At 40.2% G+C, this 23366-nt stretch overlaps 1 protein-coding gene across 1 annotated transcript in view; it reads left to right on the top strand.

Annotated features, from left to right (window-relative positions):
- Positions 1–15892, top strand: part of Man1a2 (mannosidase alpha class 1A member 2) — a 127608-nt gene extending 111716 nt beyond the window's left edge. The window contains exon 13 of the mRNA XM_048442188.3: positions 13589–15892. Within this exon, the coding sequence (XP_048298145.2) occupies positions 13589–13721 (133 nt within the window). The 3' untranslated portion in view covers positions 13722–15892. The remainder of the gene's footprint in view (positions 1–13588) is intronic.
- Positions 15893–23366: the final 7474 nt, after the last annotated feature.

A 23366-nucleotide genomic window follows, 5' to 3' on the forward strand; every position in this document is an offset into this window, starting at 1 on the left:
AGGAAACTGGATGTCAACCTACCTCAGGATCCAGCAATTCCACTCTTGGGAATATACCCAAGAGGTGCCCTATCATACTACAAGAACATTTGTTCAACTATGTTCATAGCAGCACTATTTGTAGTAGCCAGAACCTGGAAACAACCTAGATGTCCCTCAATGGAAGAATGGATAAAGAAGGTGTGGAACATATACACATTAGAGTTCTACTTAGCGGTAAAAAACAATGACATCTTGAATTTTGCATGCAAATGGATGGAACTAGAAAACACTTTACTGAGTGAGATAAGTAAAAAAGAGGAATATGGTATGTACGCACTCATTAGTGGATTCTAGCCATAAACAAAGGACATTGAGTCTATAGTTCACAATCCTAGAGAAGCTAAATAAAAAGGTTAACCCAGAGAAAAACATATATTTATCCTCCTGGATATTGAAAGTAGACAAGATTGCCAGACAAAAGTTGGGAGCGTGGGGATGGGGTGGGGGAAAGAGGAGATGGGGAGAGAGAAGGGAGAAGCGGAGGTTTGGGGGAATGGGATGGTTGAGATGGAGGAAGCAGGGGAGAAGATAACAGTTAGTGTTTTAACTACTTACTACAGGTGGCAACTGATTGACATGGCAGTGACATAGTGAAGTCTTACGTAGTGTCCTTGGCCTGAATTAAGGGCCATTTTACCTTTCATATTTCCCCCATGAAGCTGTCCTGTGAATTAACTTGTGATGGCTTTTTTCCCTGAAAATTCAAAGGGCTCTATACTGTTTTGTTTTCTTCAGTAGTTCCTACATTATTTATTATGTGTGTTGATGGTTTAACAGAAGACTGTATAACCATCAGTATTATCAGTTAAAGTCAATAGATCTTTTAACACTTCTTTTCTTAAAATTCTCATACTCTATGAAATAAAATACATTCAGTATGTCAATAAACCCCACATATATTAATTTTATAAGAGAGCCGTTAACAAAATATAGTCTTTTGAAGGAAGAATAGTTGTTTAACTTGAAAACCATGAAGGAGCTGTAATGGAAGTGGGTTATTTTAACCAGAGTTGATGCTGAAATCAGATGAGTTGGTGTTTGGGAACAGCCATGAAATTGTAAATGTAGGTTTCTTTCCCACCTGCCAGTTCCTGAATGACCAGTCAGAGGCTTAATATTATTTATAAATGTTGGCCAATGACTCAGACTTATTACTAGCTAGCTCTTACATTAAATTAACCCATTTTTATTAATCTATGTATTGCCATGTGGCTGTGGTATTACCTTATTTTCTACATGGCTTGCGTCCTAAGCGGCTGACTGGCATCTCCCAGACTCTGCCCTCCTTCACCTCTATCTCTGCTTGGATTTCCCGCCTGCTTTGCCATAGGCCAAAGCAGCTTTATTTATCAACCAATGAGAACAACACATATTCACAGTTTATAGGATTCCACAGCACAAAGCTGATAGTGGAATATCATGCTGGGGTTACCAGCTCTGGTATTGAGTGGTTCAGTGCAGGGAGATTCAGTAAGAAGGGAAAATAAAAGATAGCGTTAACATTTCCAATGTGGGTAATTATGAGGATTGTGATAAGAGTTTAAAAAGAAACACATTTTCAGAAAAAATAATTACTTTTAATAAATATTTTGAAGAGGCAGTTCAAAAGATGAATTTCTAAAGACTGAGAATAAAGAGTAAAGAAGGCATCTGTATAATCCTTTGAAGTTGTCTCTACTAAAAAGATATTTCAGTTCAGTTTGGCCAACTAAACACAATTCATTTATTTATACTTTCTTGAAAGCCATTAAAATGACTAAATGACTGTAGAACACTAGTGAGGTAATAGAGGGCAGAGACAACTTCTGACAATACATGTTTAAAAGGCAGAGCAGAGAAAGCTAAGTAACTGTATTGGGGAAGTAAATTTGAACAAACTGATGAATTGATAAATGATGGGCACTTTCAAAAACTGAAAGTGGAGATAGGGAATGTTTATGTGGGAATATTAGACTCTTATTTCCACCCTGCCTAATCTCTGTCCATCTGAATGGAAGAAGGTTTCTGATGAGGGAAACCTCAGCTATAGAAGCTGTGGACTTTGAGGCAACAGGCACTTTTAAAAAGACTTCCTTTGGGGAAGTTCATTAGCTCATAGAAAAGAAAAAACCTTGATACTGACACATGAGATTTCTTATCAAGACAAATAACAACAAACTAACAGTGTTGTCACCCACTGCCCAGAGTCAAAGTCCTAGTAAACACCAACCTGCCTTTCTTATACATTACATTTTTTAAATGAACTACACAAACACAACACCTTAATCAAAGGCAGAAATATACATATAACAAGATTGACCTTAAATTTGTATCAATAAACCAAGATCCATACTAATGTAATTATTCATATCTACATCATATCCTCCTTTAAATGTAAATAAACATTTATAGACAATATTTGGGAATATGGGTGTAGTTTTTTTCTCTCCAAAGTGTTTCCTGCTGTATGGGGGAGCTGTTAGTCAGGTCTTTCATGGTGTATCCTATGTGCTAGGTTCATCTCAGTCAGCAGTTGGGCAAAGTAATTTTTTGAGGGTGTTCATGGCAACCTTTCAAGAGGCCTTGGTCCATGAAACCATATTGGTGTAGAAGCAATCCACAGGTTCTCATCTTCTGTGAAAACAAAAGAAGAAACTCTTTTCCAAAGCAGCATATCCTTAGACCCAAATTCTGAAGTCAAGATACCTTTATAATATACATGCTGGTTTAGTTTAACAGCCCATACAATGAAATGTCTCTCTGTACTTACCTCCTTCAATGTCAAAATTTAAAGAAAGCACAATAATATACAGAATCCAGATTCTCTGTGAATTTTCCATTTTTATGTGGCTTATTTTTTTTTACTCCTTTTAATCTATATCTGTACTTTGTCCCTTTAAAGATTTTTTTAAAACAATTTACTTTTTAACTCTACACTCTTTTTCTTCTCTCTCCCCCGCCTACGTACATTTATCCAACACTGTGACCCATTTATAGGTCTTTTTTGTCTGAATCTGCCCTACTATGTATCTGTAATTCTTTTTTGATCAGAAGCATTTCTTAAACTGCCAAGCAGCTTGGTCTCACTGACCCTGGGTGCTGGCTCTGCCTTTCTCAGGCTTTAAATATGGCTTTAAATACCATTCACCTCAGCTCTAGGACTGCTGGGTGGGAGCCATCCTCACCACCTAAACTCTGGGTAGCACCATGCAGCCTATGCCCCCCCCTTTTTTTTTGAGTAACAGCTAAATCTGCCATGCAGAGCACTGCGCAGCCTGGAAACATTTCTGTATATGGTGGCGGAAATCCGCCATGCTCTCCAGCCTGTGCAAGCCTAGTAGACCTGATCCTGCCAACCGCCCTGGCGGGAGCGCTGAACCATGGGCGTGATCTCAGCTATTTTCCTCCCAACCCTAAGTGGACACACAAACACCTGAGCCCACAAATGCCATGGAAATGCTCCATAGCTTGAGTTCGTGCTGGTGGCACGACCCACCAGGAAGCCACGTTTTAAAACCGCACAACTTTTTTAATGCTACGGCTGAATCAGGAAAATCTCTCTTAAAGGAGCTATGGCACGCCGCCAGTAAACAGTAAAAAGCTGTGTTAAACTCTTTTTTTTTCCTAGAATTCCTTTTTCAAGCCCTCTCTGGTTTTACATGGATTTAGTTGACCACGTTGGAGCACCCATTGTTGTAGGGAGAGGGCCCGCTTGTTTGTTCCAGCTGCCTGGCTAGCTTAGCCCCTAAATAACCACACAGAAACTGTATTCATTACCTGCAGCTTGTAATTAACCACCTACTGAGGTGTGGCCTCTTATACTATAAACATGGATGCAGAACCTGTGTCCATCCCTTTTTCTCCTTCCTCTTGCTTTTTTTTTTTTTTTTTTTTTTTTTTTTCTGACTGCTCATTCGGATTGTTTGGATTTTTTTTCTCCATCCACTGTTCAAGCAGAGAATCCTGATTTGTGAATTTACTCCTAAATAATAGCTATCTATTTCTCAAAAAGGGGGGAGGATTGGATGGGATAATAGATTGGTATGAGCTTACTCACACTAATAATAATAGTGAGTAATAGAGTGAATACTTGTGACTTATTATTTATAGACAGTTACATTGGTATAGATTCTTGTATATTGATACAGAGTTAAATTATATTGAATATTGTATGCATGCATGCATCTACCTCTGTTTAAAACATTTTTTATATATTGATATATATTGTATTGATATATGTATATTTGCCATATTGCAATGTACATTTCTATGTCTGATCAAGATACGTATACATTGTTTACATTTTGAGGTCATTTATTGCACAGTTGTTTATTGTTTTAGTCTTTAAGTTATATAGGTATTAAGAATTATAGATCAATAGTCATCTATGTTTGTCATACTTATAGTTAGACTAATCAGGTTCTTTAGCTACATAGAGATTATATTCTGCATAGATAGATAATCTTCAACCACCTCAAAGAGCTGTAGAAAATGGCATTTATATAACTTAGAGTTCTGTTGAAGTGAGACATAATTGCTCCTGGCAGCACTGATCTATTCCCGAGAGAATGTTGATCACCGAAGACACTCCACTTGGAGCTTGTTTTCTTCTTGGCAAAACTGGCCTCTGGGCAAAGAAATATGCCTCAACCATTGACAAAATACATAGTATCTGGAAATGGATAAGCAGGACTGTCAAATCTTGCCAAGACAGGGTAAGATGGTTTTGAAAAATTTCTTGCCTTTGAAAATGGTCTGTCAGTTATTCTAGGCCTTACCCAAAGTTGGTTGCTTCAACATTGCAAGTGAGACTTTGGGTGATTACCCAGGTAGCCAGTTGTCTCTGTCATTAGTTGCACATTTTGTAAGTTGCTTGATTGCACTTCCTACTTACTCAAGTAATATTATTTCCCTTCTTGGATCTTCGATGGGGTTACTTTCCTCTCATGACTTGGCCAAGTTATTTATTATGCAAGACTTAAGCTAGTTAGAATAGGATATTTGTTTTATTGTATTTAATTTTGTATTAGGCTTAGAACTCTCTTATTTAAACAAAAGGGGGAGATGCTGTAGAAAGACCTGCAGCTTGTAATTACCCACCTACTGGTGTGCATAGCCTCTTATACTATATACGCGGACGCAGAACCTGTGTCAGTTCCTTTTTCTCCTTCCCCTTGCTCCTTTTTGCCAACTGCTCGTTCAGATTGTTTGGATTCCATCTCCATCCACCATTCAAGCAGAGAATCCTGATTTGTGAGTTTATTCCTAAATAAATAACTAGCTCAATTCTGAGCTAGTGTGGGATTTCTTTTAAGCATCCATTCATCACTTGTCTGGTCACACTCCCTGGCTGTGGCTTAATGCTGGATTCAAAACCAATGCTCACAGTGACTAATAGTCAGTAGAAGAATTGATAAAACTGGAGGCCAGGATCAGCTGTGAAAATCAGGGAGTCACCTATGGGGCTGTTTTCAATAGAGTTGAAGGTCAGATGAGCTGAAGAAGGAGCACTAAAATAATGTAACTCTTGTTAGAAGTTAAACATCTGAGAGACCTACAGAAGTGGCTCTAAAGCTGAAGCATGAATCTAAGTTGTCTCAAAGGATTCATCACCAGGACTTCTTACTAATAGGTCTAGAGTGGAGCTTAAGAGTTTGCAGTGCTAGCAAGTTCACAGGAGATCCTCACAGCTCCTGGTCTATAGGGATCACTTTGATAAACCACTGATGCCCCTACTCTGTTAAAACATTGGTGGAAGCAATTAAGAATCAAGAAGCTAACTGCTGACAGAACAGCTGCCACACCATGATGTCAGGTGACAAAGCCATCTCTTAACTGCTGTATTCATGTAGGTTAGTCTCTTCAGTCTCTGGAGTACTGGAACCATGGTTTTCAGTCGTTGATCCTTCTAGCACATGTTACAGTGTTAGATATCTTCACTATCAAAAGTATGTACTTCAAAATACCTTGCCAGTCTCTTTTGCTACAGTAGAGGGAGCTATAACACAAATTGTACTAGGTGGCATCAACAAAATCTTTGCCTTTAAATTTTGTCAGTCTTTATTGAAGTATTTTCAGTGAGTGGTTCATTGGCGTTTTATTAGATTCATGAGACTGGATAACCACTACCACGTTAATGTCGTCATGTTCTGTGTAATGATTTTTTTTTTTGGTCAGTGATAAACCACATACTCCACAGTGGTCCCATGAAATTCTATCATCTGCTGACCATTTTAGTTTGTATTAGTCCCCACACACCAGAGGGAGCTCCTGACAGTGTATTTCTCCAAACCCAGCCCCAGGGGTACATGACACCCAAGTATAGAGACTACATCTCCACCTTGGTTTTGCAGTCACTTCTATCCACACCCAAACAGCTCTGCTTTCTGTCACTGTGCACTGCCTGTTTTAGAAACTGATTACTTTGAATCATATGTTATGGGGGTATTTTTATTTGGCATTTTATCAGAGTGGTTCATGTTACAGTTATCAGCGATTCACTCCTTCCCAGTGGTGCTACTTAGTATCCTGCTAGGATATGCGCATTGTTTATCCCTTTACTTTTAATGGTCTATTAGATGATTTTAAAATGAATAGGGAAAATGAGTATTCACTACTTGATTATAGTAATGTCTTTGCACTTACCGTTTTTTAATTTAAAATTTTGTCCATAAACTAATTTTATATAATAAGCTATTATCAATATATTATCAAATTGTTTACTATTATTAAATAAATTTTGAAGTGGTTTTAAATGTAAATGCTGGGTAGTGAAGGAAAGAAACTGAAATAATGTTTACTGGTATGTAAGATGTTAACAGGTAGCATAAAATAGAAATCAGTTTTGTAAAATGAGGGCCAGCTTGAGAAATAAATACCTGGAATAGAAGAAAACTTCCTCTGCTTGATAAAGGAACACATAAGAAAAGCAATTAACATCATATTGAAAAAGGTATTTGGTTTCCCCTAAGATTAATAACAAGACAAAAACATCTGCTTTCTTCATTTCTATTTAGCATTGTACTGGAGATGCTAGTCAGTGCTGTCAGGCAAGAAAAAAGAAACAAAAAGACACCCAGACTAGAGAGGAAGAAATAGACTGTTTTAAAGAGAGATTGAGATAATCCATAAAGAAAATCCTATAGATCTTACTACAGAATAACTAAAACTAATGAATGAATTTAGCAAGGTTGAAGATATAGGCTCAGTGTGTTCAAATTAATTGTATATATTAACAGTGAACCATAAAAAGTTAAAAATTAATACCACATATGAATAGTATAAAGATATAGAATATTAATAAACAAATATTGATAAAATATTAAAGAACCACACACTGAAAATTAGAATCCTTGCTGAAGGAAGACCTAAATAAATGTCCAAGGTTTTGGAAACTTGATATTAATTCTCCCCAAACTTAATGTATTGATTATATGTAATTCTAATCAAAATCCTAATAGCTTTTTTTAAAATAGAAATTGACAGACTGTTTCTGATTACAAGGATATAGAATAACCAAGAAAAGTTTGAAAAAAAATGAGTTTAGAAGGGTAATAGTACTTTTTTATTGGGACGGCCAGCACACAAATAATGACATGGACACTTATTATTAGTTAGGAAAGCTTGACTATAGCTTAGACTTTTTCCCAACTAACTCTTATAACTTTATTAACCCATTTTTTAAATATATGTTTTGTCATGTGGCTCGGTTACCTCTTCTTATTACAGCATATCCAACTTGCTCTGAGTCTGCTGGTAAATCGTGTCCAGATTTTTCCTCCCAGTTTCTTTCTATGCCCAGAAGTCCTGGCAAGGTCAGTTTCTTGCCCAAATGGCTAGCTTTATCATATTGAAAGCAAGCTCTGAGGTTCTTTGATGCCCATCATCCTTTTTTTGAAGGTGCAGACGTGTCTCACTATCATGAAAAGCCTTATGTTATTAAAAACACCTTAAATGTCATATTCTGTAGGTCTCTGAAGTGTTTGAAGACCACCTATCTATCTAAAATATATGTGTTTAATCTTGGAGACATATCCAACATTATTACAAGTTTAATTTTTATAGATAACTAACTACTAACCTGCATTTCTTATTTATCCTAAATAGTTTATAATAATAGCATTTAAGGACTAAAACTATACATTATATTTTTAAATGAGCTGCATAGGTACAATACTTTAAACAAGAATATAAAAATATGTACAATATAACAAAAATAACCTTAAATTTGAATCAATTTACAAAAATATCTTAAACAAGAGTAGTAACACATATAGAGTATGTTTTAATATAACCTTAAATTTGTATCAATATACTATTTTTCTTTTCAAACAGAGACCCTTGAATTCAACCTCCCTTGCTTGGTTTCTTCCCTTACCTTGACAAGTAACAATTTGCAACCAATTCCCCTAAATGATGACAAACATCCATAACCCACCAAATGGCCAAAAACCAACCATCTCATCTGTTGGGAATTTGGGCATCATGTTCTCTAGCCTACTTTCTGTTCTCTGGGAGCAATGGTATCTTTAGAGAACCCTGAGAAAAACTGAGATAATGATAAAGTCCTAGGAAAGCTAGCTGTATTATTTTTTGTTTAGTCCTTGTGTGATGGGAAGGTGTAGCGCTTATCTGAAGTCATGGCTGGAGTGGTGTGTGAGGCTAGACCATCTCAGCTAGTAGTTTTGAAGTTGTTCTGGATATAGACTATAGAATTTGAGAAAACTGCAACAGAAGCATTTTGAGAGGCTGGATCACCTGGGATTGTTTTCATTGGTGTCTGGTCCTTTTTTTCTGAAAGCACACAAACTTTTAAAGGTAACATTTATGCTTGCATTAATACAGGTATGGAATGTGCAGTGTGCATAAGTTGTTTTATGTTTGAGCAGATAAAAGGTATCTGTTAACTTTACAAGTCCATCTTGACTGCATTACCAAGCTGTAATATAAGTCTCTACCCATGCCATATGAAAGTCATGAGGACTCTGTAGACAACAAGATTTATCATGTCTAATGCAGTCTCAGAGCTGTTCCCATGCAGAGGGATCAGCTTATACATCACTTGTCTTGTAGTTTTTCTTGGTTTTTCTTCTTCATGTCTCTAGTCAGTATTTTCAGTAGGTCTCCCCCAATCAAATCTGGTCTGTAACATGAGGGCCGGCTTGTCGGGTTTTCTGTCCCACCCAATACTCCACAGTCGGCAATCCCCAAAGAAAATCACACAGAACACTCCATAAGATTATAAACTGATTGGCCCATTAGGTCAGGCTTCTTATTAGCTCTTGTAACTTATATTAACTCATTATTCTTATCTATGTTAGCCGCATGGTTCAGTACCTTTCTCAGCAGGGCAGGTCACATCTTACCTCTTCAGAATCTGGGCAGGAGTGGGGGGGAATGGGCTTCCTTCTTCCCAGAATACTCCTGTTCTCCTTGCCCCACCTCTACTTCCTGTCTGATTGACCTGCCTATACTTCCTGCCTGGCCAATCAGTGTTTATTTAAAACATGATTGACAGAATACAGACAATTCTCCCGCACCACTGGTCTTCATTAATTTTGAAGTAATCTATAGCTTTTTATTTCTTGTAGAAACAAAAGCAAAACCTCTCCCCTAATGCCACATATTTTCTGACTTTCATTTTGAAGTTAAGACATTCTTATATCGCTTGTTTTAATTTAGCAGTTTTTATAACCCAATGTGTCTCAGCAGCTATTATTTTTTGTTATCAACATTTAAAAAATTCAAAATCAACAAAGCACCATACAGAATCCAGACACCCTGTGTATTTTTTATCTTTATATGTCTTAATTTCTTTTATATACTTTACTCTCTCCTGAAATTTTTAAACTATTTATTTACTTTTTTATGACTGTCTATACCCATTTATCTATTTTTTTCTTTAGCACCTAAGCATATTCAAACATATTGTATCTGTTTAGAGGTTTTCTCGGTTTGAACCTGACTTTTTGCATGTCTGTAGCCTTCTCTGATAGTGTAAGTCAAACCATAAACTGCTAGGCTACCACCTCATGGTTCCGCTGACTGCCTCTGCTCCCCTCAGTTCCCTGAGAGCCTAGCCTCATGCTGAAAGTACTGCCAGGAGCTGCATTTACCACCCCAGCTCTTGGCTCTCAGGAACTTGCTGAACCCATTTTCCAGAGTCCCCACAAGTGAAAAGGCCCAGATGACAACTGCATCAGTACCAGCTGGCGTGACTTCTCAATTCTTGGTGTGTAGCATTGGCGTGCCAAATGTAGCAAGCTTTCTTGTTGGGCAATCTTTGGATCACCATCCCCCAAATAACAACTCGGGGACTTACTATTAATTATGAAATCTTAGCTTAGCCGTGTTTTCAACTAACTCTTAAAACATAGTTAACCCATATTTTTAAATCTATGTTCTGCCATGTGGCTCTATCTCATCTCTGTACTGCACCTTCTCTCTCTGAGATTCTGGCAGAATTTACCTAGATTCCTCCTCCCAGTTTCTCTCTCTCTGCCCGGAAGTCCCTATAGTTTTTTTTTTAATTATTATTATTTATTTATTTATTTACTTACTTACTTACTTACTTACTGTTTTTACTCTCTACTCTTTGGGGGCCCACCACCCACAACCCAAATAATACATATGGAGATTTATTCTTACTTATAAATGCTCAGCCTTAGCTTGACTTATCTCTGGCCAGCTTTCCTTAACTTAAATTATTCTGTCTACCTTTTGCTTCTGCCTTTTCTTGCTTCTGCCTATCTTACTTTCACACTTACTCTATGGCTGGCTGAGTGGCTAGTCTCTGATGTCCTCCTTTCCTTGCTCCTTTCTTTCTTCTTCTCATTTCCCCTTCTATTTATATTTTTTGCCCACAAGCCTCGCCTATCCTTTTTCCTAACTTGCTATTGACTGTTCAGCTCTTTATTAGACCATCAGGTATTTTATACAGGCAAAGAATCACAGCTTCACAGAGTAATTGTAACATAAATAAAAGCAATGCATCTTTATATTGTTAAAAAATGTTCCAGAGCATAACCAAATGTCACACTTCTTAATATAATATTCTACAAGTCCCACCTATTCTCTCCTGCCTAGCTATTGGCCATTTAGCTCTTTATTAAACCAATCAGAAGATACCTGACTAGTAGACACATCTTTACAGATAAACAAATATTCTGCAACATAGAAGCCTATAATAGCTTACTTGAAAACATTAAAGTTGCAGTGTTGAAAATGGTGGATATCAGTGTATTCTATAGATTCATTGATGTACAGAATAGAGAGCTCATGGATGCCATTGTGTGTAAATGGAGACCTGGTTGTCACAAAGGCAGTCGTGAAAAAGGGTGGTATTGACTATAGATTGCGCTGAAAAATTTGGATTTCTTAATTCATATACATAAGTGAATTTATAGTGGGTCATGTCTTAAATTTAAATCCTAAAAAGTACACTTTAAAAAGAAAAAAAACTGGGGAAAAAAATCTTTGTAACCTGAAGTTAGGCAAAGATTCCCTATATATGACGGCAGAAGCAAAATCATTAAAATAATCTCAAAACTGAAAGCAGTTATTTTTGGAAAGATACTGTTAAGAATGTGAAGATAAGGCAGGGTATAGTGGCACATACACACCTTTAATGCCAGCGCTTGGGAAGCAGAGCCAGGCAGATCTCTATTGTGGGACAATGGTCTTGTATTTGTATTTTAGTAAAACACTGATTGGCCAGTAGCCAGGCAGGAAGTATAGGCAGAACGACCAGAACAGGAGAATTCTGGAAAGAGGAAAGGTTCAGTCTTCATTCGTAACCCAGATGCATAGGAAACAAGATGAGAATGCCTCACTGATAAAAAGTATCAAACCACATGGTTAGCATAGACAAGAATAATGGGCTAATTTAAGATGTAAAAATTAATAAGAAGCCTGAGCTAATAGGCCAACCAGATTATTATTAATGTAGGCCTCTGTGTGTTTCTTTGAGACTGAGTGGCTGTGGGCCCGGACAGGACAGAAACCTTCTGTCAACAGGTCTCTGTGAGTTTGAGACCAGCCAGAGGTATTGGAGAGACTCTGTCTCAAAGGCGGGTGGTGAAGAAAAGGTACACACTAGGGTGATAATCTTTACAAAGCAAACAAATGATAATAGACGCCTGTCTACAGCATGAGGAATTCTGGGAACTTAGAGAGAGACCAGACATTCTAGCTAAAAATTGGGTGAAATTTTAAAATAGGTATCTCACCAAAGAAGATGTCAAGATGACAAAGCACACAAAATGATGCACTACCTTTGTCCCCATCTTCAAATGACCTTCTTCCTTGCATGTCTAGTTCAATTCTCCCTTTCCTTTCACTTGTAATGCTAAAGCAGGGGCACAGGAACCCCACATTGGGACTGCAGTCTCCCACAGAGCCCCCTGCTGTGTCCAGCCAGGTGTGTTGCAGCTTCTCTGTTGACAGCCTGATGAGTCTAGCAGGTCTAGAGATGGAGGACCAAGAGTGAGATAGGAAGTCCTGTTACCCTGTGTTCAGCTTCTTAGTGTGTGAGGCAGTATGTCATCCCTTTATCTGCACTATATTTTTGCTGTCATATAGAACTGTAACAGTAACTTGAAGAGAGCAATGTACTTTTTAAAAAAGTTCACTGGGGCTTTGTAAAGTGGTGCCAGTTACTAACAGCAAGAGGTAGATCCCAGGTTTTCTTACTTTGTGGAGTATGTGTCTGTCTGTCTGTGTGTTTATGATGGGACAAATGGAACCCAAGGCATTGCTCATGCTAGGCAGGTGTTATATAACTGAGATATACCCCAATCCCGGACCCTATAGATTTTTATGTATACTTTGATGACCTTTAATAGGATTCAGATTGGAATTTTCCTGACCATATTGAAGGTAAGAATCATTGTGGTACCCCAGGTGATGGTGGCACTCACCTTTAATCCCAGCACTTAGGAGGCAGAGGCAGGTGGGATCTCTGAGAGTTCAAGGCCAGCCTGGTCTATAGAGCTAGTTCTAGGACAGCCAAGGAGACCACCCTAGTCTACAGAGATAGTTTCACAACAGCCAGGGCTAGACGGAGAATCCCTGTCTTAAAAAAACAAGCAAGCAAACAAGAAAAATTGTGGTTATTGATTCCTGTTTGGTGTCCAGGTGACTCTCGTGGCCTGGAGCTCACAGAGACCGTTGACTGCTGTTCACCTTCAGACTCCTTACCAATATGCAATGCTTCTGAGACTTATTTAATACTTTTCCTTTCCAAAAGCTGTAAAGTTACAGCTGCTAGCTTTCCTCAGTATTTGCTAATAAATATGAATCTTTAGATCTCTTATGATTCTCTGAATTTCCAAAACTTACAGTTGATATTATGTGTGCTTTTTAAAAGAATGTTGTTTGTCTTATGCTGTTCTTATAGCTTTGGACAGGTGTGTGAGATTTTTTAAGAAACTTATTTCAGAAGTTGAATTGTGCATCTTCATCAGAACCGCTCAGAATCAGCTCCTGGCTTTCTCTGCAGTCACCAGTGAGCCCACTTAAGTTCTTGCTGAGTTCTGACTGATGTTCTCTCTTGTCCTTTTTGTTTTAGATACTTGTACCTACTGTTCTCTGGCGATGACCTTCTACCTTTAGACCACTGGGTGTTTAACACAGAGGCTCACCCTCTGCCCGTGTTACGTTTAGCCAACAGCACTCTTTCAGGTAATCCTGCTGTTCGATGAACAGCTCCAGAAGGACCATTCTTACCTGTGTTTTGTTTACATGGACCACTACGGACATTGTCTGGAGAGGCGGCTTTGAAAACCTGGACCTCTACATCACCATGCCGGATGAAACTCTCCCCTTCAAGACTTTTCACTTGTAGATACATCAACTTTGAAATTATTCCATTTTATACCTGACCAAAACATGTTCTGGTACATGTAGGACAGAGGCCTGATGTGCTTTGACTCTTAATGAGATGGCCACATGAGAAACATGTATCGTTAGTGCAAGCCAAGAACATAGAACACCTTCCAGGAGTTAGAGATGGCTTTTGGAACCAATTATACCTTTATTTCCTCCCACCGTGGAGCAGCTTTCAAATCAAATATTACACATTGCTTAACCCCTTTCCTCCACTTTAATAAATAATGGGACAAACTGGAGTGAACAGGAACAAAGGAGCAGTGTGATTCCATCAGCAGCAAGAGGACTTGCAGAAGAAGCAGATCCCGCCCCTGTCTGAATACTCAAGCTCCTCATTGGATTCTTGCCAGACTGGTAACCATTTCACTCCCAACATAGTTCATTGAAATCTGTTTAGGTTTAGTTTTTCTCTGGGGGGCATAACCTCATGAAGAATACTTTTCAAGTCTTTTGTCTCCATATGGTATGCTGAAACTGGTATTTATCATAACTGCTGCTTATGAGCCCGAGTGTGGGAGTGTGCATGTAGCTCACGCTGGAATGGGTAGCATGCAGAAGGTGGGGAAGGTGCCAGTTTGTTGCCTTGAAACCTGTTCTAAAGAATCCTTGATTTTGTTGGTAGGAAATTATTCTTCTGAACCAGCAAGTCTATCAAACAAAGAATCCTGCTTTAATCACATAACGCAGTTAGTAGAGTTGTTCACCTTACAGCTTTGTGTGTCTTGGCGGAATTCACTCTAACTGCCATGCAGCTCTGCCTTTGCTAGAACAAGCTGGGCCGCTTTCACAGCATACTAAAGCAGAAGCAGACATCTCAGCGTCCCTCAGTTACCTCACATGTGTGAGCTACTCACAGAGATTTTATGTTTTTAAGTTTCTCCGAGAATATTATCTATCCAAAGAACTAATAGAATAGTTTCAAAATAATTTCCAGTGCAAATGTGTGATATAATTAATCATACTCACTAAAACTGGCATAAACCTAAGGAACTTACAGATATTGTGGGTTTTTTGTTGTTATTGCTCAATACTTTGGCAAAAAAAAGTAAAATTTTATCAAAAACTATAAGGTAAATAGTAATGCTTATAAAATTTTTGTCCCTTGAATTTCTATAACAATACAAGACACTCTCCCTCCTTTTCATTTAGTACAGACATCATTTATTGATGATAATAGAACTTGCGAACACTATAATGTAATATTTGGTCTGAATTTGAATATTTGATGAAACAGTTTGTTTATGAGCTCTGCTTTGGAATTTTGAAAGCTTATTTCCTTGATTGGTAGCTTTTCTTTTTAGCTCTCTGCTAGCATATAGCAGACTTAAATTGTGGGAAAAAGTCAATATAATCAGACATATCAGAGTGACCATCTTCTACTGTAAGTCATGTGGTCCTCAGAGCTCAGCCAGTGCTCCGTAAGCTTGCCGCCTCACACGTGTTCAGTATTCATAGAAGACAACATGGAGAGAGCGAGTTCTAGCACATTTCAAAATTGTAATATCTTTTCCTACTTGAAATTTTTAAAGTGTAAATGAGAAAGGTAGATCGCTATTACTTTAAAGAGAAAGAGAAGGTTTTGGTTCTCAGAAGAGAAAAAAGTGAGCCTTCTAAAAACAGCACAAGCCCACTCACAAGTCAAGATAAAGTGAAAAGCTGGAGGTGGCAGAGACCAGAGCAGCAAGCAGGGAACCAACCGTCTTTCACTTTGTTCACGTCAGTGCACTGAAGGCGCCATCTTGGTTCCCCAGGAACTCTCAGAGGAGACAAAACAGCATCTCCCACCCCCACCCATGCTCTTGGGTGCTCTTGTTCACATGATCCTAGAGCATAAGAGAGAAGGTGTGGGTGTGAGCAGGGCACGGTTCACGTGAAGATCTGAAGACTGTCATTTTAACACCCCGACTTTGTGATGAGAACTCGAGCTTACGACAATGCTTTTTCTTCTCTGAATACCAAAGGCATTAAAGTCAGGTGTAAATGACTTGCCAGTGTCATGTTGTATTTTGTTAATGGATTTTAAAGATATTTTTCCAAAATCTACCATTATACCATGTTTTGCTTACTTTGTTGCTTACTTTTTAAATGTGTGTCTTCTTCTATCCTTCATACCCTTGACATTTTGTAGACCTCAGTACTCAGGCTCCATACTCATTGTGTTTATAAAATTGGAAAAGAATCCAAAATTACTAACTAGTGCCTCAATGCTTCACCTTCTGCTTTGGGCACAATCGTGTAGAATAGATAATACATAAAAATGGGGATTGTTGAACACCTCTAACTTCCATATTTATTGCTCATTTTAGAATCACATCTTTTGATTCAAAGCAGATTTTTAGAAAATTAATGAGCCTCCATGAAGTTATTAAAACTAAGAATGAGCCCTTCAGGAAGCCTCAGTGCAGACGAGTCCTGGACTGGAGGTGCTGTCTCTCAGGTGGGCTGTGCGTGCTGTGCTCCCCTAAGACCCACCTCTTCCTGTCTTTCGATTGGTGTGGGTGTAAAGGAAGCCTAGGTATGGAAGGAGTGCACTGTTTCTGCAGAACATTGACCCTGATGTCCTCTAGGGCACCAAGGCTTCCCTTGGCAGGTTTCAGTCAAGCAGTTTGAAATCCTGGTACTCAGCTTCTCCTCTTTTCCACTCTTCATCGCCAAGGTCTTTGTCAGACTCCAGATTTATTGATAAAAGGTTGCGCCTGCCCTACTCATTATGATGCAGACTCCCCGTAAGCCAGAGTCTCTGAATGAGCGCATGCGTGAGAGAGTGAGTGAGCAGACAGCTGTGGAACATTGCATCTGTGCCAAGCTCTGTGCCTGGCACCTTTCAAGCCTTAGAACACGACACGTGATTCAATGGCATTTTTTGTATGAGAGTGGTTCATATCATTTTAAATGTTTTCCAAAATGGATCATGTTAAGAAATTCTTAATTTTATATTTCATTTAAATTAAAGAGAAAGATAAAGGTTTATAATATATTTTAAACACTGTTACTATATAATACTAACAACTATAATTGTGGTTAATAACTAAAGTCTCTTGGGAATGTCAAAGAAATATTTGATTTCTGATGCATCTTTGACTAAAATATTTACTTCAAAAATAAAAACAGTCTTATTTTGTTATCACTTTAATTACATTATTAAAGTCAATATTTTGTAGACGTGCGCGTTATTTTATATTTTAAAAAAAAATTGTTCCCTAACCCATGGGTTTACCCTGCAGTGGTAAATTGTCTTTTCTCTAGCACACTTCCTACTATGGTAGCACCTGTATTTCTAACCTATAAAGTAAAGCATATTAAGATGTCTCAGATGCTAGTTCCTAGAGTCTGATAGCTGTAGCTTCAGCTTCCTTCTGTTCTCTGGGTTCTTTACCCTGGAATTGGCCCACTCCTGCCTTGTGTACTCTGCATAACTATGTCTGTGTACAGTTATCCACAGACCCAGAACGCTGTCTGCTCACTGTAGGCAGCTGATGACAGCTTTGGGCCACACAACTTGGAGAGGACTGAAGGAATCACATCTGACTTTTGATTCACTCGTGGTTTAGGGACCCTGGGAAGCATGCTTCTGTTCTTCAGCTCATCCCTACCCTCACAGAGGTGGAAACAGACACAGTAAGCTTCCTAAGGACTGCTCGCCATCTAGCCCTCTTGTCATTCCCTTCTGCTGTTACAGCTATAGACAGTATGCCAACAAACAGCTGGGGCTGTGATGCAATAACCTTCATTTAAAAAGCTAGATAGAGGTCTGGATTTGACCTGCACGTCACAGCTGCTGACCCGATCCCAAGTTTATTGTGTATAAGACCCTCTAACTCTTAACCTGCACCTTTTCTCCGTTTTTTATTTGCCTAATTCACTTTAAAGCAGGAAGATGTATGTATGTACAATTGTATGTATCTCTGTTACCTAAAGCTGTCTATTTTGTTATCTTGAAAGTAGATATATTTTTCAGGGTCTCTGTGGGTTTTAGGATAATATGATTGTCATGAAAGAGGCAGGATGGAAGGGTTAGACTTTCGGCTTCTGTCTCCATCTTGCCATTCAGTGTCATAATTCCAGACTGCTCATGAAAAAAATCTGTATGGCATCAAAATATTGCTTTCTAACTTTACGGCTGACTGACCCTTAGACCAAGACCCCAGGATGTTGGGACATAGAGCTTCCAGATGACAACATAGTAGGACTCTGGGTCTTGGTGCTGCAGAAAGCAGTCTTGAAGAACTATGAACAACACAAACTGGGTTGTGTGCCCAGTTCACCCCTTGGCACAGCTGCTGCTAGTCTCTGGGGTACTTTCACTGTCACCCCTAGAACAGCATGCCCCTTCCTCCTTCGTTTCATAGCTCTCCACATACCTTCCCAAGTATGTCAGTGCGCATCATTTTCCAATCAAAGCATCCTTCAGCTTCGGCTCTACAGTGGCACTGTTCCCACCTCAATCTGCACCTGTAGGCCTCATGAAACTTAGGCGGTATCATCTTACTAGCATATATGTTGCAGTGTGCCAGTCCTGACAGGCAGTACACTTTTCATGATGTTAATCAAGCATGTCACTATTTTTGGAAATGAAGCCTGTATTCGGAACGAAGGGACAGAGAGAGCTCTTATCTTGGCACGAATGAACTGCCTTTCTAGTCCCTGCCTCCTCAGAGGACACTTCCGCTTAGTGTGCACCTAAGCTTTGGTTCTCCAAGCAGATCAGAGTACACGTGCAGAGAACACGTGAGGCAAACACCTTGCAGTAACTTGCATGCTACAGAATTCTGCACAGTGCACATCAGAAAACCATGAAAGGCAGAGCTCTTTGTTGACAGAAACTTACAAGCTCATTTTTGCTGGGTTGACTGACTGCAGTGTCCCCAAGGATAATTATGTTGGTTTGGAAGTTGAAACACCATTCCTTACCCTCACTGACCTCAGATACACTGATGATTTTCCCCTAAACTAATAAGTGGGTAGGTCTAGCCTGTGTTGTTACCCACTGGCTGCTCCTGAACTGGTTTCCAGTCCTGTCCTCCATAATGTGATTTTTTTTATTAATCAAAGGTAATATTGTATATTGGAGATCAAATAAAGATGTTCTTTAAGTGAAAAGTTTTTCTCTTTTTTTCCCCCCTTTTTCACCCAACGGCGACCAGCAGTTCAGTTTCTTCATGTGTGCAGAAGAGCAACTTCGGCTTTGTTTACAGGAACTGGCAGTCCTTGGTTTCCAATATTTGAAGCATATTTTTTGACTCCACCCATTTTCACATTTCCTGATTCGACAACAAGATAAAAAGCTAGCTGAGAGAATAATTTTTATACACTGATTTGAAGAAAAACTCTGGATCTGTGTTCAGCCTTCATGTCTCCTTGTGCATGTATCCCCAGAACACCTCCTCGTTGCTGAGGCGTGTGCAGATCCAGGAGTAGTTTTAGACACATGAGTATTTACATACAGACTTTTGGGCGGGCATGTTTTCATTGCTCTTTGTGTGTGCAGATCTGGAGAAAACACTGCAGAGTTGTGGTACAGTTGTGCTGGCTGGTTTTTATGCGGCTGCCACGGTCTCGGGTGACTTCTCTCATGTGCTTGCACGTAGCGTATGAAAGTCGAAGTGCCAGCGTTCATCCCCACAGCTCCCTCCTAACAGGAGGCCGAGACCGTTGCAGAGACTGTTTTTCAGTTTAAATTGTGCATTTGGACATGCACAGGCCACAGTGCTCATGGGGAGAGCAAAGGCCGCTTGTGGGAGTGGTTTCTTTCCTTCTATGGCTCTCCACGCTGGAGCTCAAGTCAGGGGTTAGTGGCAGTGTTGCTGAGCCAGCTCCCAGCACTGTTGCAGCTCCCTCATCCCTGACAGTTACTCCTTTCTTCAGCCTAGCTTTGCATATGCGCTGCCCATTTCCACCCCTTTCTAAGTTGTGAGATCTGAATACACTCTGCTGTTCTCTGATGTTGATGTGCCCTCTGTTGCATGGTCTCCTTGTGTGTTCCCTGATGACTTCTTGCCTCGTTTAGTGTCGCCAAGAGTTTTTACCTAAAAGCTAAATTGTTTTAGCTCTTACACTGAGGCCTGTTACCTGTTCTGAGTTCCTCTCTGCACACATGGCAAAGACCTGTGGCATTTTTGTGTGTGGACACCCAGTGTCCTGGTATCGTCTGTTGAAGAGCAGCCCTTTCTCTTGGCAGTGCTCTGGCACCTTTTGAAATGGCAGTTGATGGCTGCTGTAAGGTTTTATTTCTAGGCTCATCTTGTCCCACTGACACACGTCCTCTCTAGTCCAGGGCTGCGGGGGTGTTGGTGGGCAGCTGAGCTGGATGTATTTTTCAGGCAGCAGTGGGATTTTGCACCCCTCTCTTAGCAGGCAGTGTTTCATGCTTTTGACAGACTGATTGTAACCGGCATCTCATGGGATATAAGGCAGGGAGGGACAGGGACAGTTTTAAGTCACTTAGTCTTTTTATCCTGAAAATAGGTTCTTCATGTGTCCTTTTGTGTTTTATAATTTCTAATAAAACACAACAAAAAGCCTGGTTAAATCATTATTGAAACAACTGGATTTTGATTTTACCGGATCTCCCCACCCACAGAAATAGTTGCTGTTTATCTGCTCTTTTAGTCTCATGATTGCTGGATGAGTTCTGTCTTGCCCCATAGTGTTCAACCACAATGTCTGCTCACTTTGCTGCATCTTTGTCGATCCTGGATTCTTGGGAGTCAACTCTGTATCGGGTCGTCTCAGTAGTTAGCCAGTGTTTGTCAGAGGCAGATCTTTAACACACACACAGTGCAGTCCTACGTGTTCAGCATTAGTTTAGCCTAGACATTCGCCTATGTTTTCTGCCTATAGCCAAGGCTTCTTGCCTAGGCGGGAATGTAGCCAGGGCTTCCCCTACCCTCTCCTGAATACATGCTCAACCTCGTTCCTCCCTCTGGTTGGCTGTACGGGTCAGCCAGTCCACCGCTTGCCCAACCGGAACCAAGACTTCGGGTTACCTGTATCGGCTTTTCCTGTTCCTTTGCTGTTGACATTGGATTTTCTTCTCTCTTCCTTCTTCCCCCTCCTTCCTCCTCCCCTCCTCATACTCCCACCCCCACCCTGGGATCCGGCCCAGGGCCTTGCACACGCTACACAAGTGCTCTACTGAGTTTCTTCTCAGGAACGATGCCTAGGTGCAGAGCCTTTCTGTACTGGGGTTAGAGCCAGCCCTCCCCACACAGCTGCCCCACTGCAATAGACCTGCTGCTCTACAGGGAGGAGACTTCAGTGGACTCGGGTGGTGTGGCCTCATTGTTCCATCGCGAGACTCAGATTTCCCTGAACAAATAGTTACTAATGTTTTGTATCTGTAGTCAGTCTCTAGAATCCTAAATAATTTGGTTATGTTCTTTTTTATTATTATTACCTCTTCAGGAGGAAGCAAGTTGTTTTTCTAAGAACAAGTTCATTTTTTCTTACTCAGCGTAACTAAACCTTTAGTTTTCAATACTATGTCATTGGCTAATGGGAGGAGGTCACGGCCATTGGTTTCTCAGACAAGTCTGTTGCACCAAGAGCTGCTGGAGCTGCCTGTGGTCCCATTGGGATCAGTTCAATGATGAAACGTCTTTCAAACACGGAAGATAGTGACTAAAAAACTTTTGTCCCTCCCCCAAACATAACTACCCTGCCTTAAGACATTAAGATAACAGAGTTACTAGAGAAAACTTCATAATTGCAACAGAAGGTAGGCTGAGAAAAGTTCTGATGTAAACACAACAAAGGTAGCTCATAGGTCAGGGTGCTCTGTGTGTGTGTGTGTGTGTGTGATGGATAGCAAGGACAGTGTTCAGTGGTACTTTGGTCACTGAACTGTTTCCGTAGCCCATGCAATTGCATATGTAATGCAAAGATGTATTGCTCACAGTGTTTGTTACATTGTAACTGCTCAAGTCCATTGGCAGCTATTTCTTTGAACATTTAGTGAGCATCTGCTACGTGTCAAGAGCCGCAGTGCACTGCTGAGCCAACCATACCACATACCTTCTGGAGCTCTGGCTTAAACAGAAAAAGCAAAATTTGTTTTATGAATAAAGGTATTTCACCAAAGGCTTACAGCATAGAGAGGAGCGTGCAATGACCACGTAATAACCAATGATGAACTCAGGCGCAACTTTGCCTTCTTAGTATGAGAGAGAGGAAGTGAGTTTGTCTAAGAATGGGTTACCTGGGACGCCTGGAATGGAGCCTCATGGGGAGGGCAAGGCCTTACCTGATGTGAAGAGTAGAGGATGCAAACCACCATTGCCATCCTCAGAAAGAGAGGATTTACTCTAGGCTAAAACCTGACTGGTGAGAATCTTAGTGAACGTGGCGGGAACAACGTTGCAAGAGAAGCAAGAAACAGACATTTTAGGTAGAAACATTTCAGGCCCTGGGGCTATGAAGTTTACACACAAAGGAGCCCTTCCAGGCAAGGTCAAAGCAGTTAGCACAAGGTGCTCACAGAACAGCAGGACTGGGGCAGATTGAGCCAGAGCAGAGTAGGGAGCAAGGACACAGAGGTACAACAGGCTAGTCACTGAAGACTCACTGTCTCTTCTGAAGACTGATTCTAACCTTGAGCAAGATAGAAGCCCCAGGAATGAGCGGAGTTACAAAATGGTCTGCCTGTTTTCAGGAAGGAGCTGACTTTGGTTTCTGTGCGGTGAATACAGTACGGGGGAACCATAGCTGGAGAAAAGAGACCAGGTTTTGGGGAGCTGGGTGTCACTGAAATGAGGTGCAGGAGTGACCCAGAGCAGCGAGGAAGGAGGTCAAGGATTGACAAAGATGGCGTATTAGCACAGATGAGGAAGAAGTCAGGGTTCACTCCAAAGCTTTTGACCAGAGAGCAACCATTGAAGAGGGTGTTAACATTTACTGAGTAAGAAGTTTAGGAATCATCTAACTGGACAATGAGTAGAAGGTGCTGACAAGCCTATATAGTTCAGGGGAGGTCCGGGACCCAGAGACTTGTCCAGTTAACTCGGGGTGATCAGGACAACCAGGAGAGACAGAAATTACTCAACAGCTCTTTCTGGTTTGGCCTCTTAATGTGGTAAAACTGACTAAAAGCAACCTGGGGAGGAAAGAATTTATTTGACTTCACTACTAGGTCACAGTACGTCCCTGAAGGAATTCAGGATAGGAATTCAAGCAGAAACCAGGGAGGAATGCTGCTTATGGGCTGATTCGTCTAGTTTTCTCCAACAGCCCAGGCCCTCCTGCCGAGAGATTGTTAATCTCACCAGTGGAGAATAAGACCACTCCCATAATTTAAAGCCACATTTGAAGCAAACTTTAATTAAATACTGGCCAGGTTGATGGACTCCCCAGCCAGGTTCATCTCTGGGTTCCCAGAAAATGATCATGAGTCTCGCCCCGCAGAGACTTTTAAAAGGCAGCCCACAAGGCCACCGTATTTCCCATCAGGTCCAATCAGGTCC

The sequence above is a fragment of the Myodes glareolus genome, chromosome 17 (assembly GCF_982192425.1).
Source record: "Myodes glareolus chromosome 17, mMyoGla1.1, whole genome shotgun sequence".
In the NCBI taxonomy this organism is placed as follows: Eukaryota; Metazoa; Chordata; class Mammalia; order Rodentia; family Cricetidae; genus Myodes; species Myodes glareolus.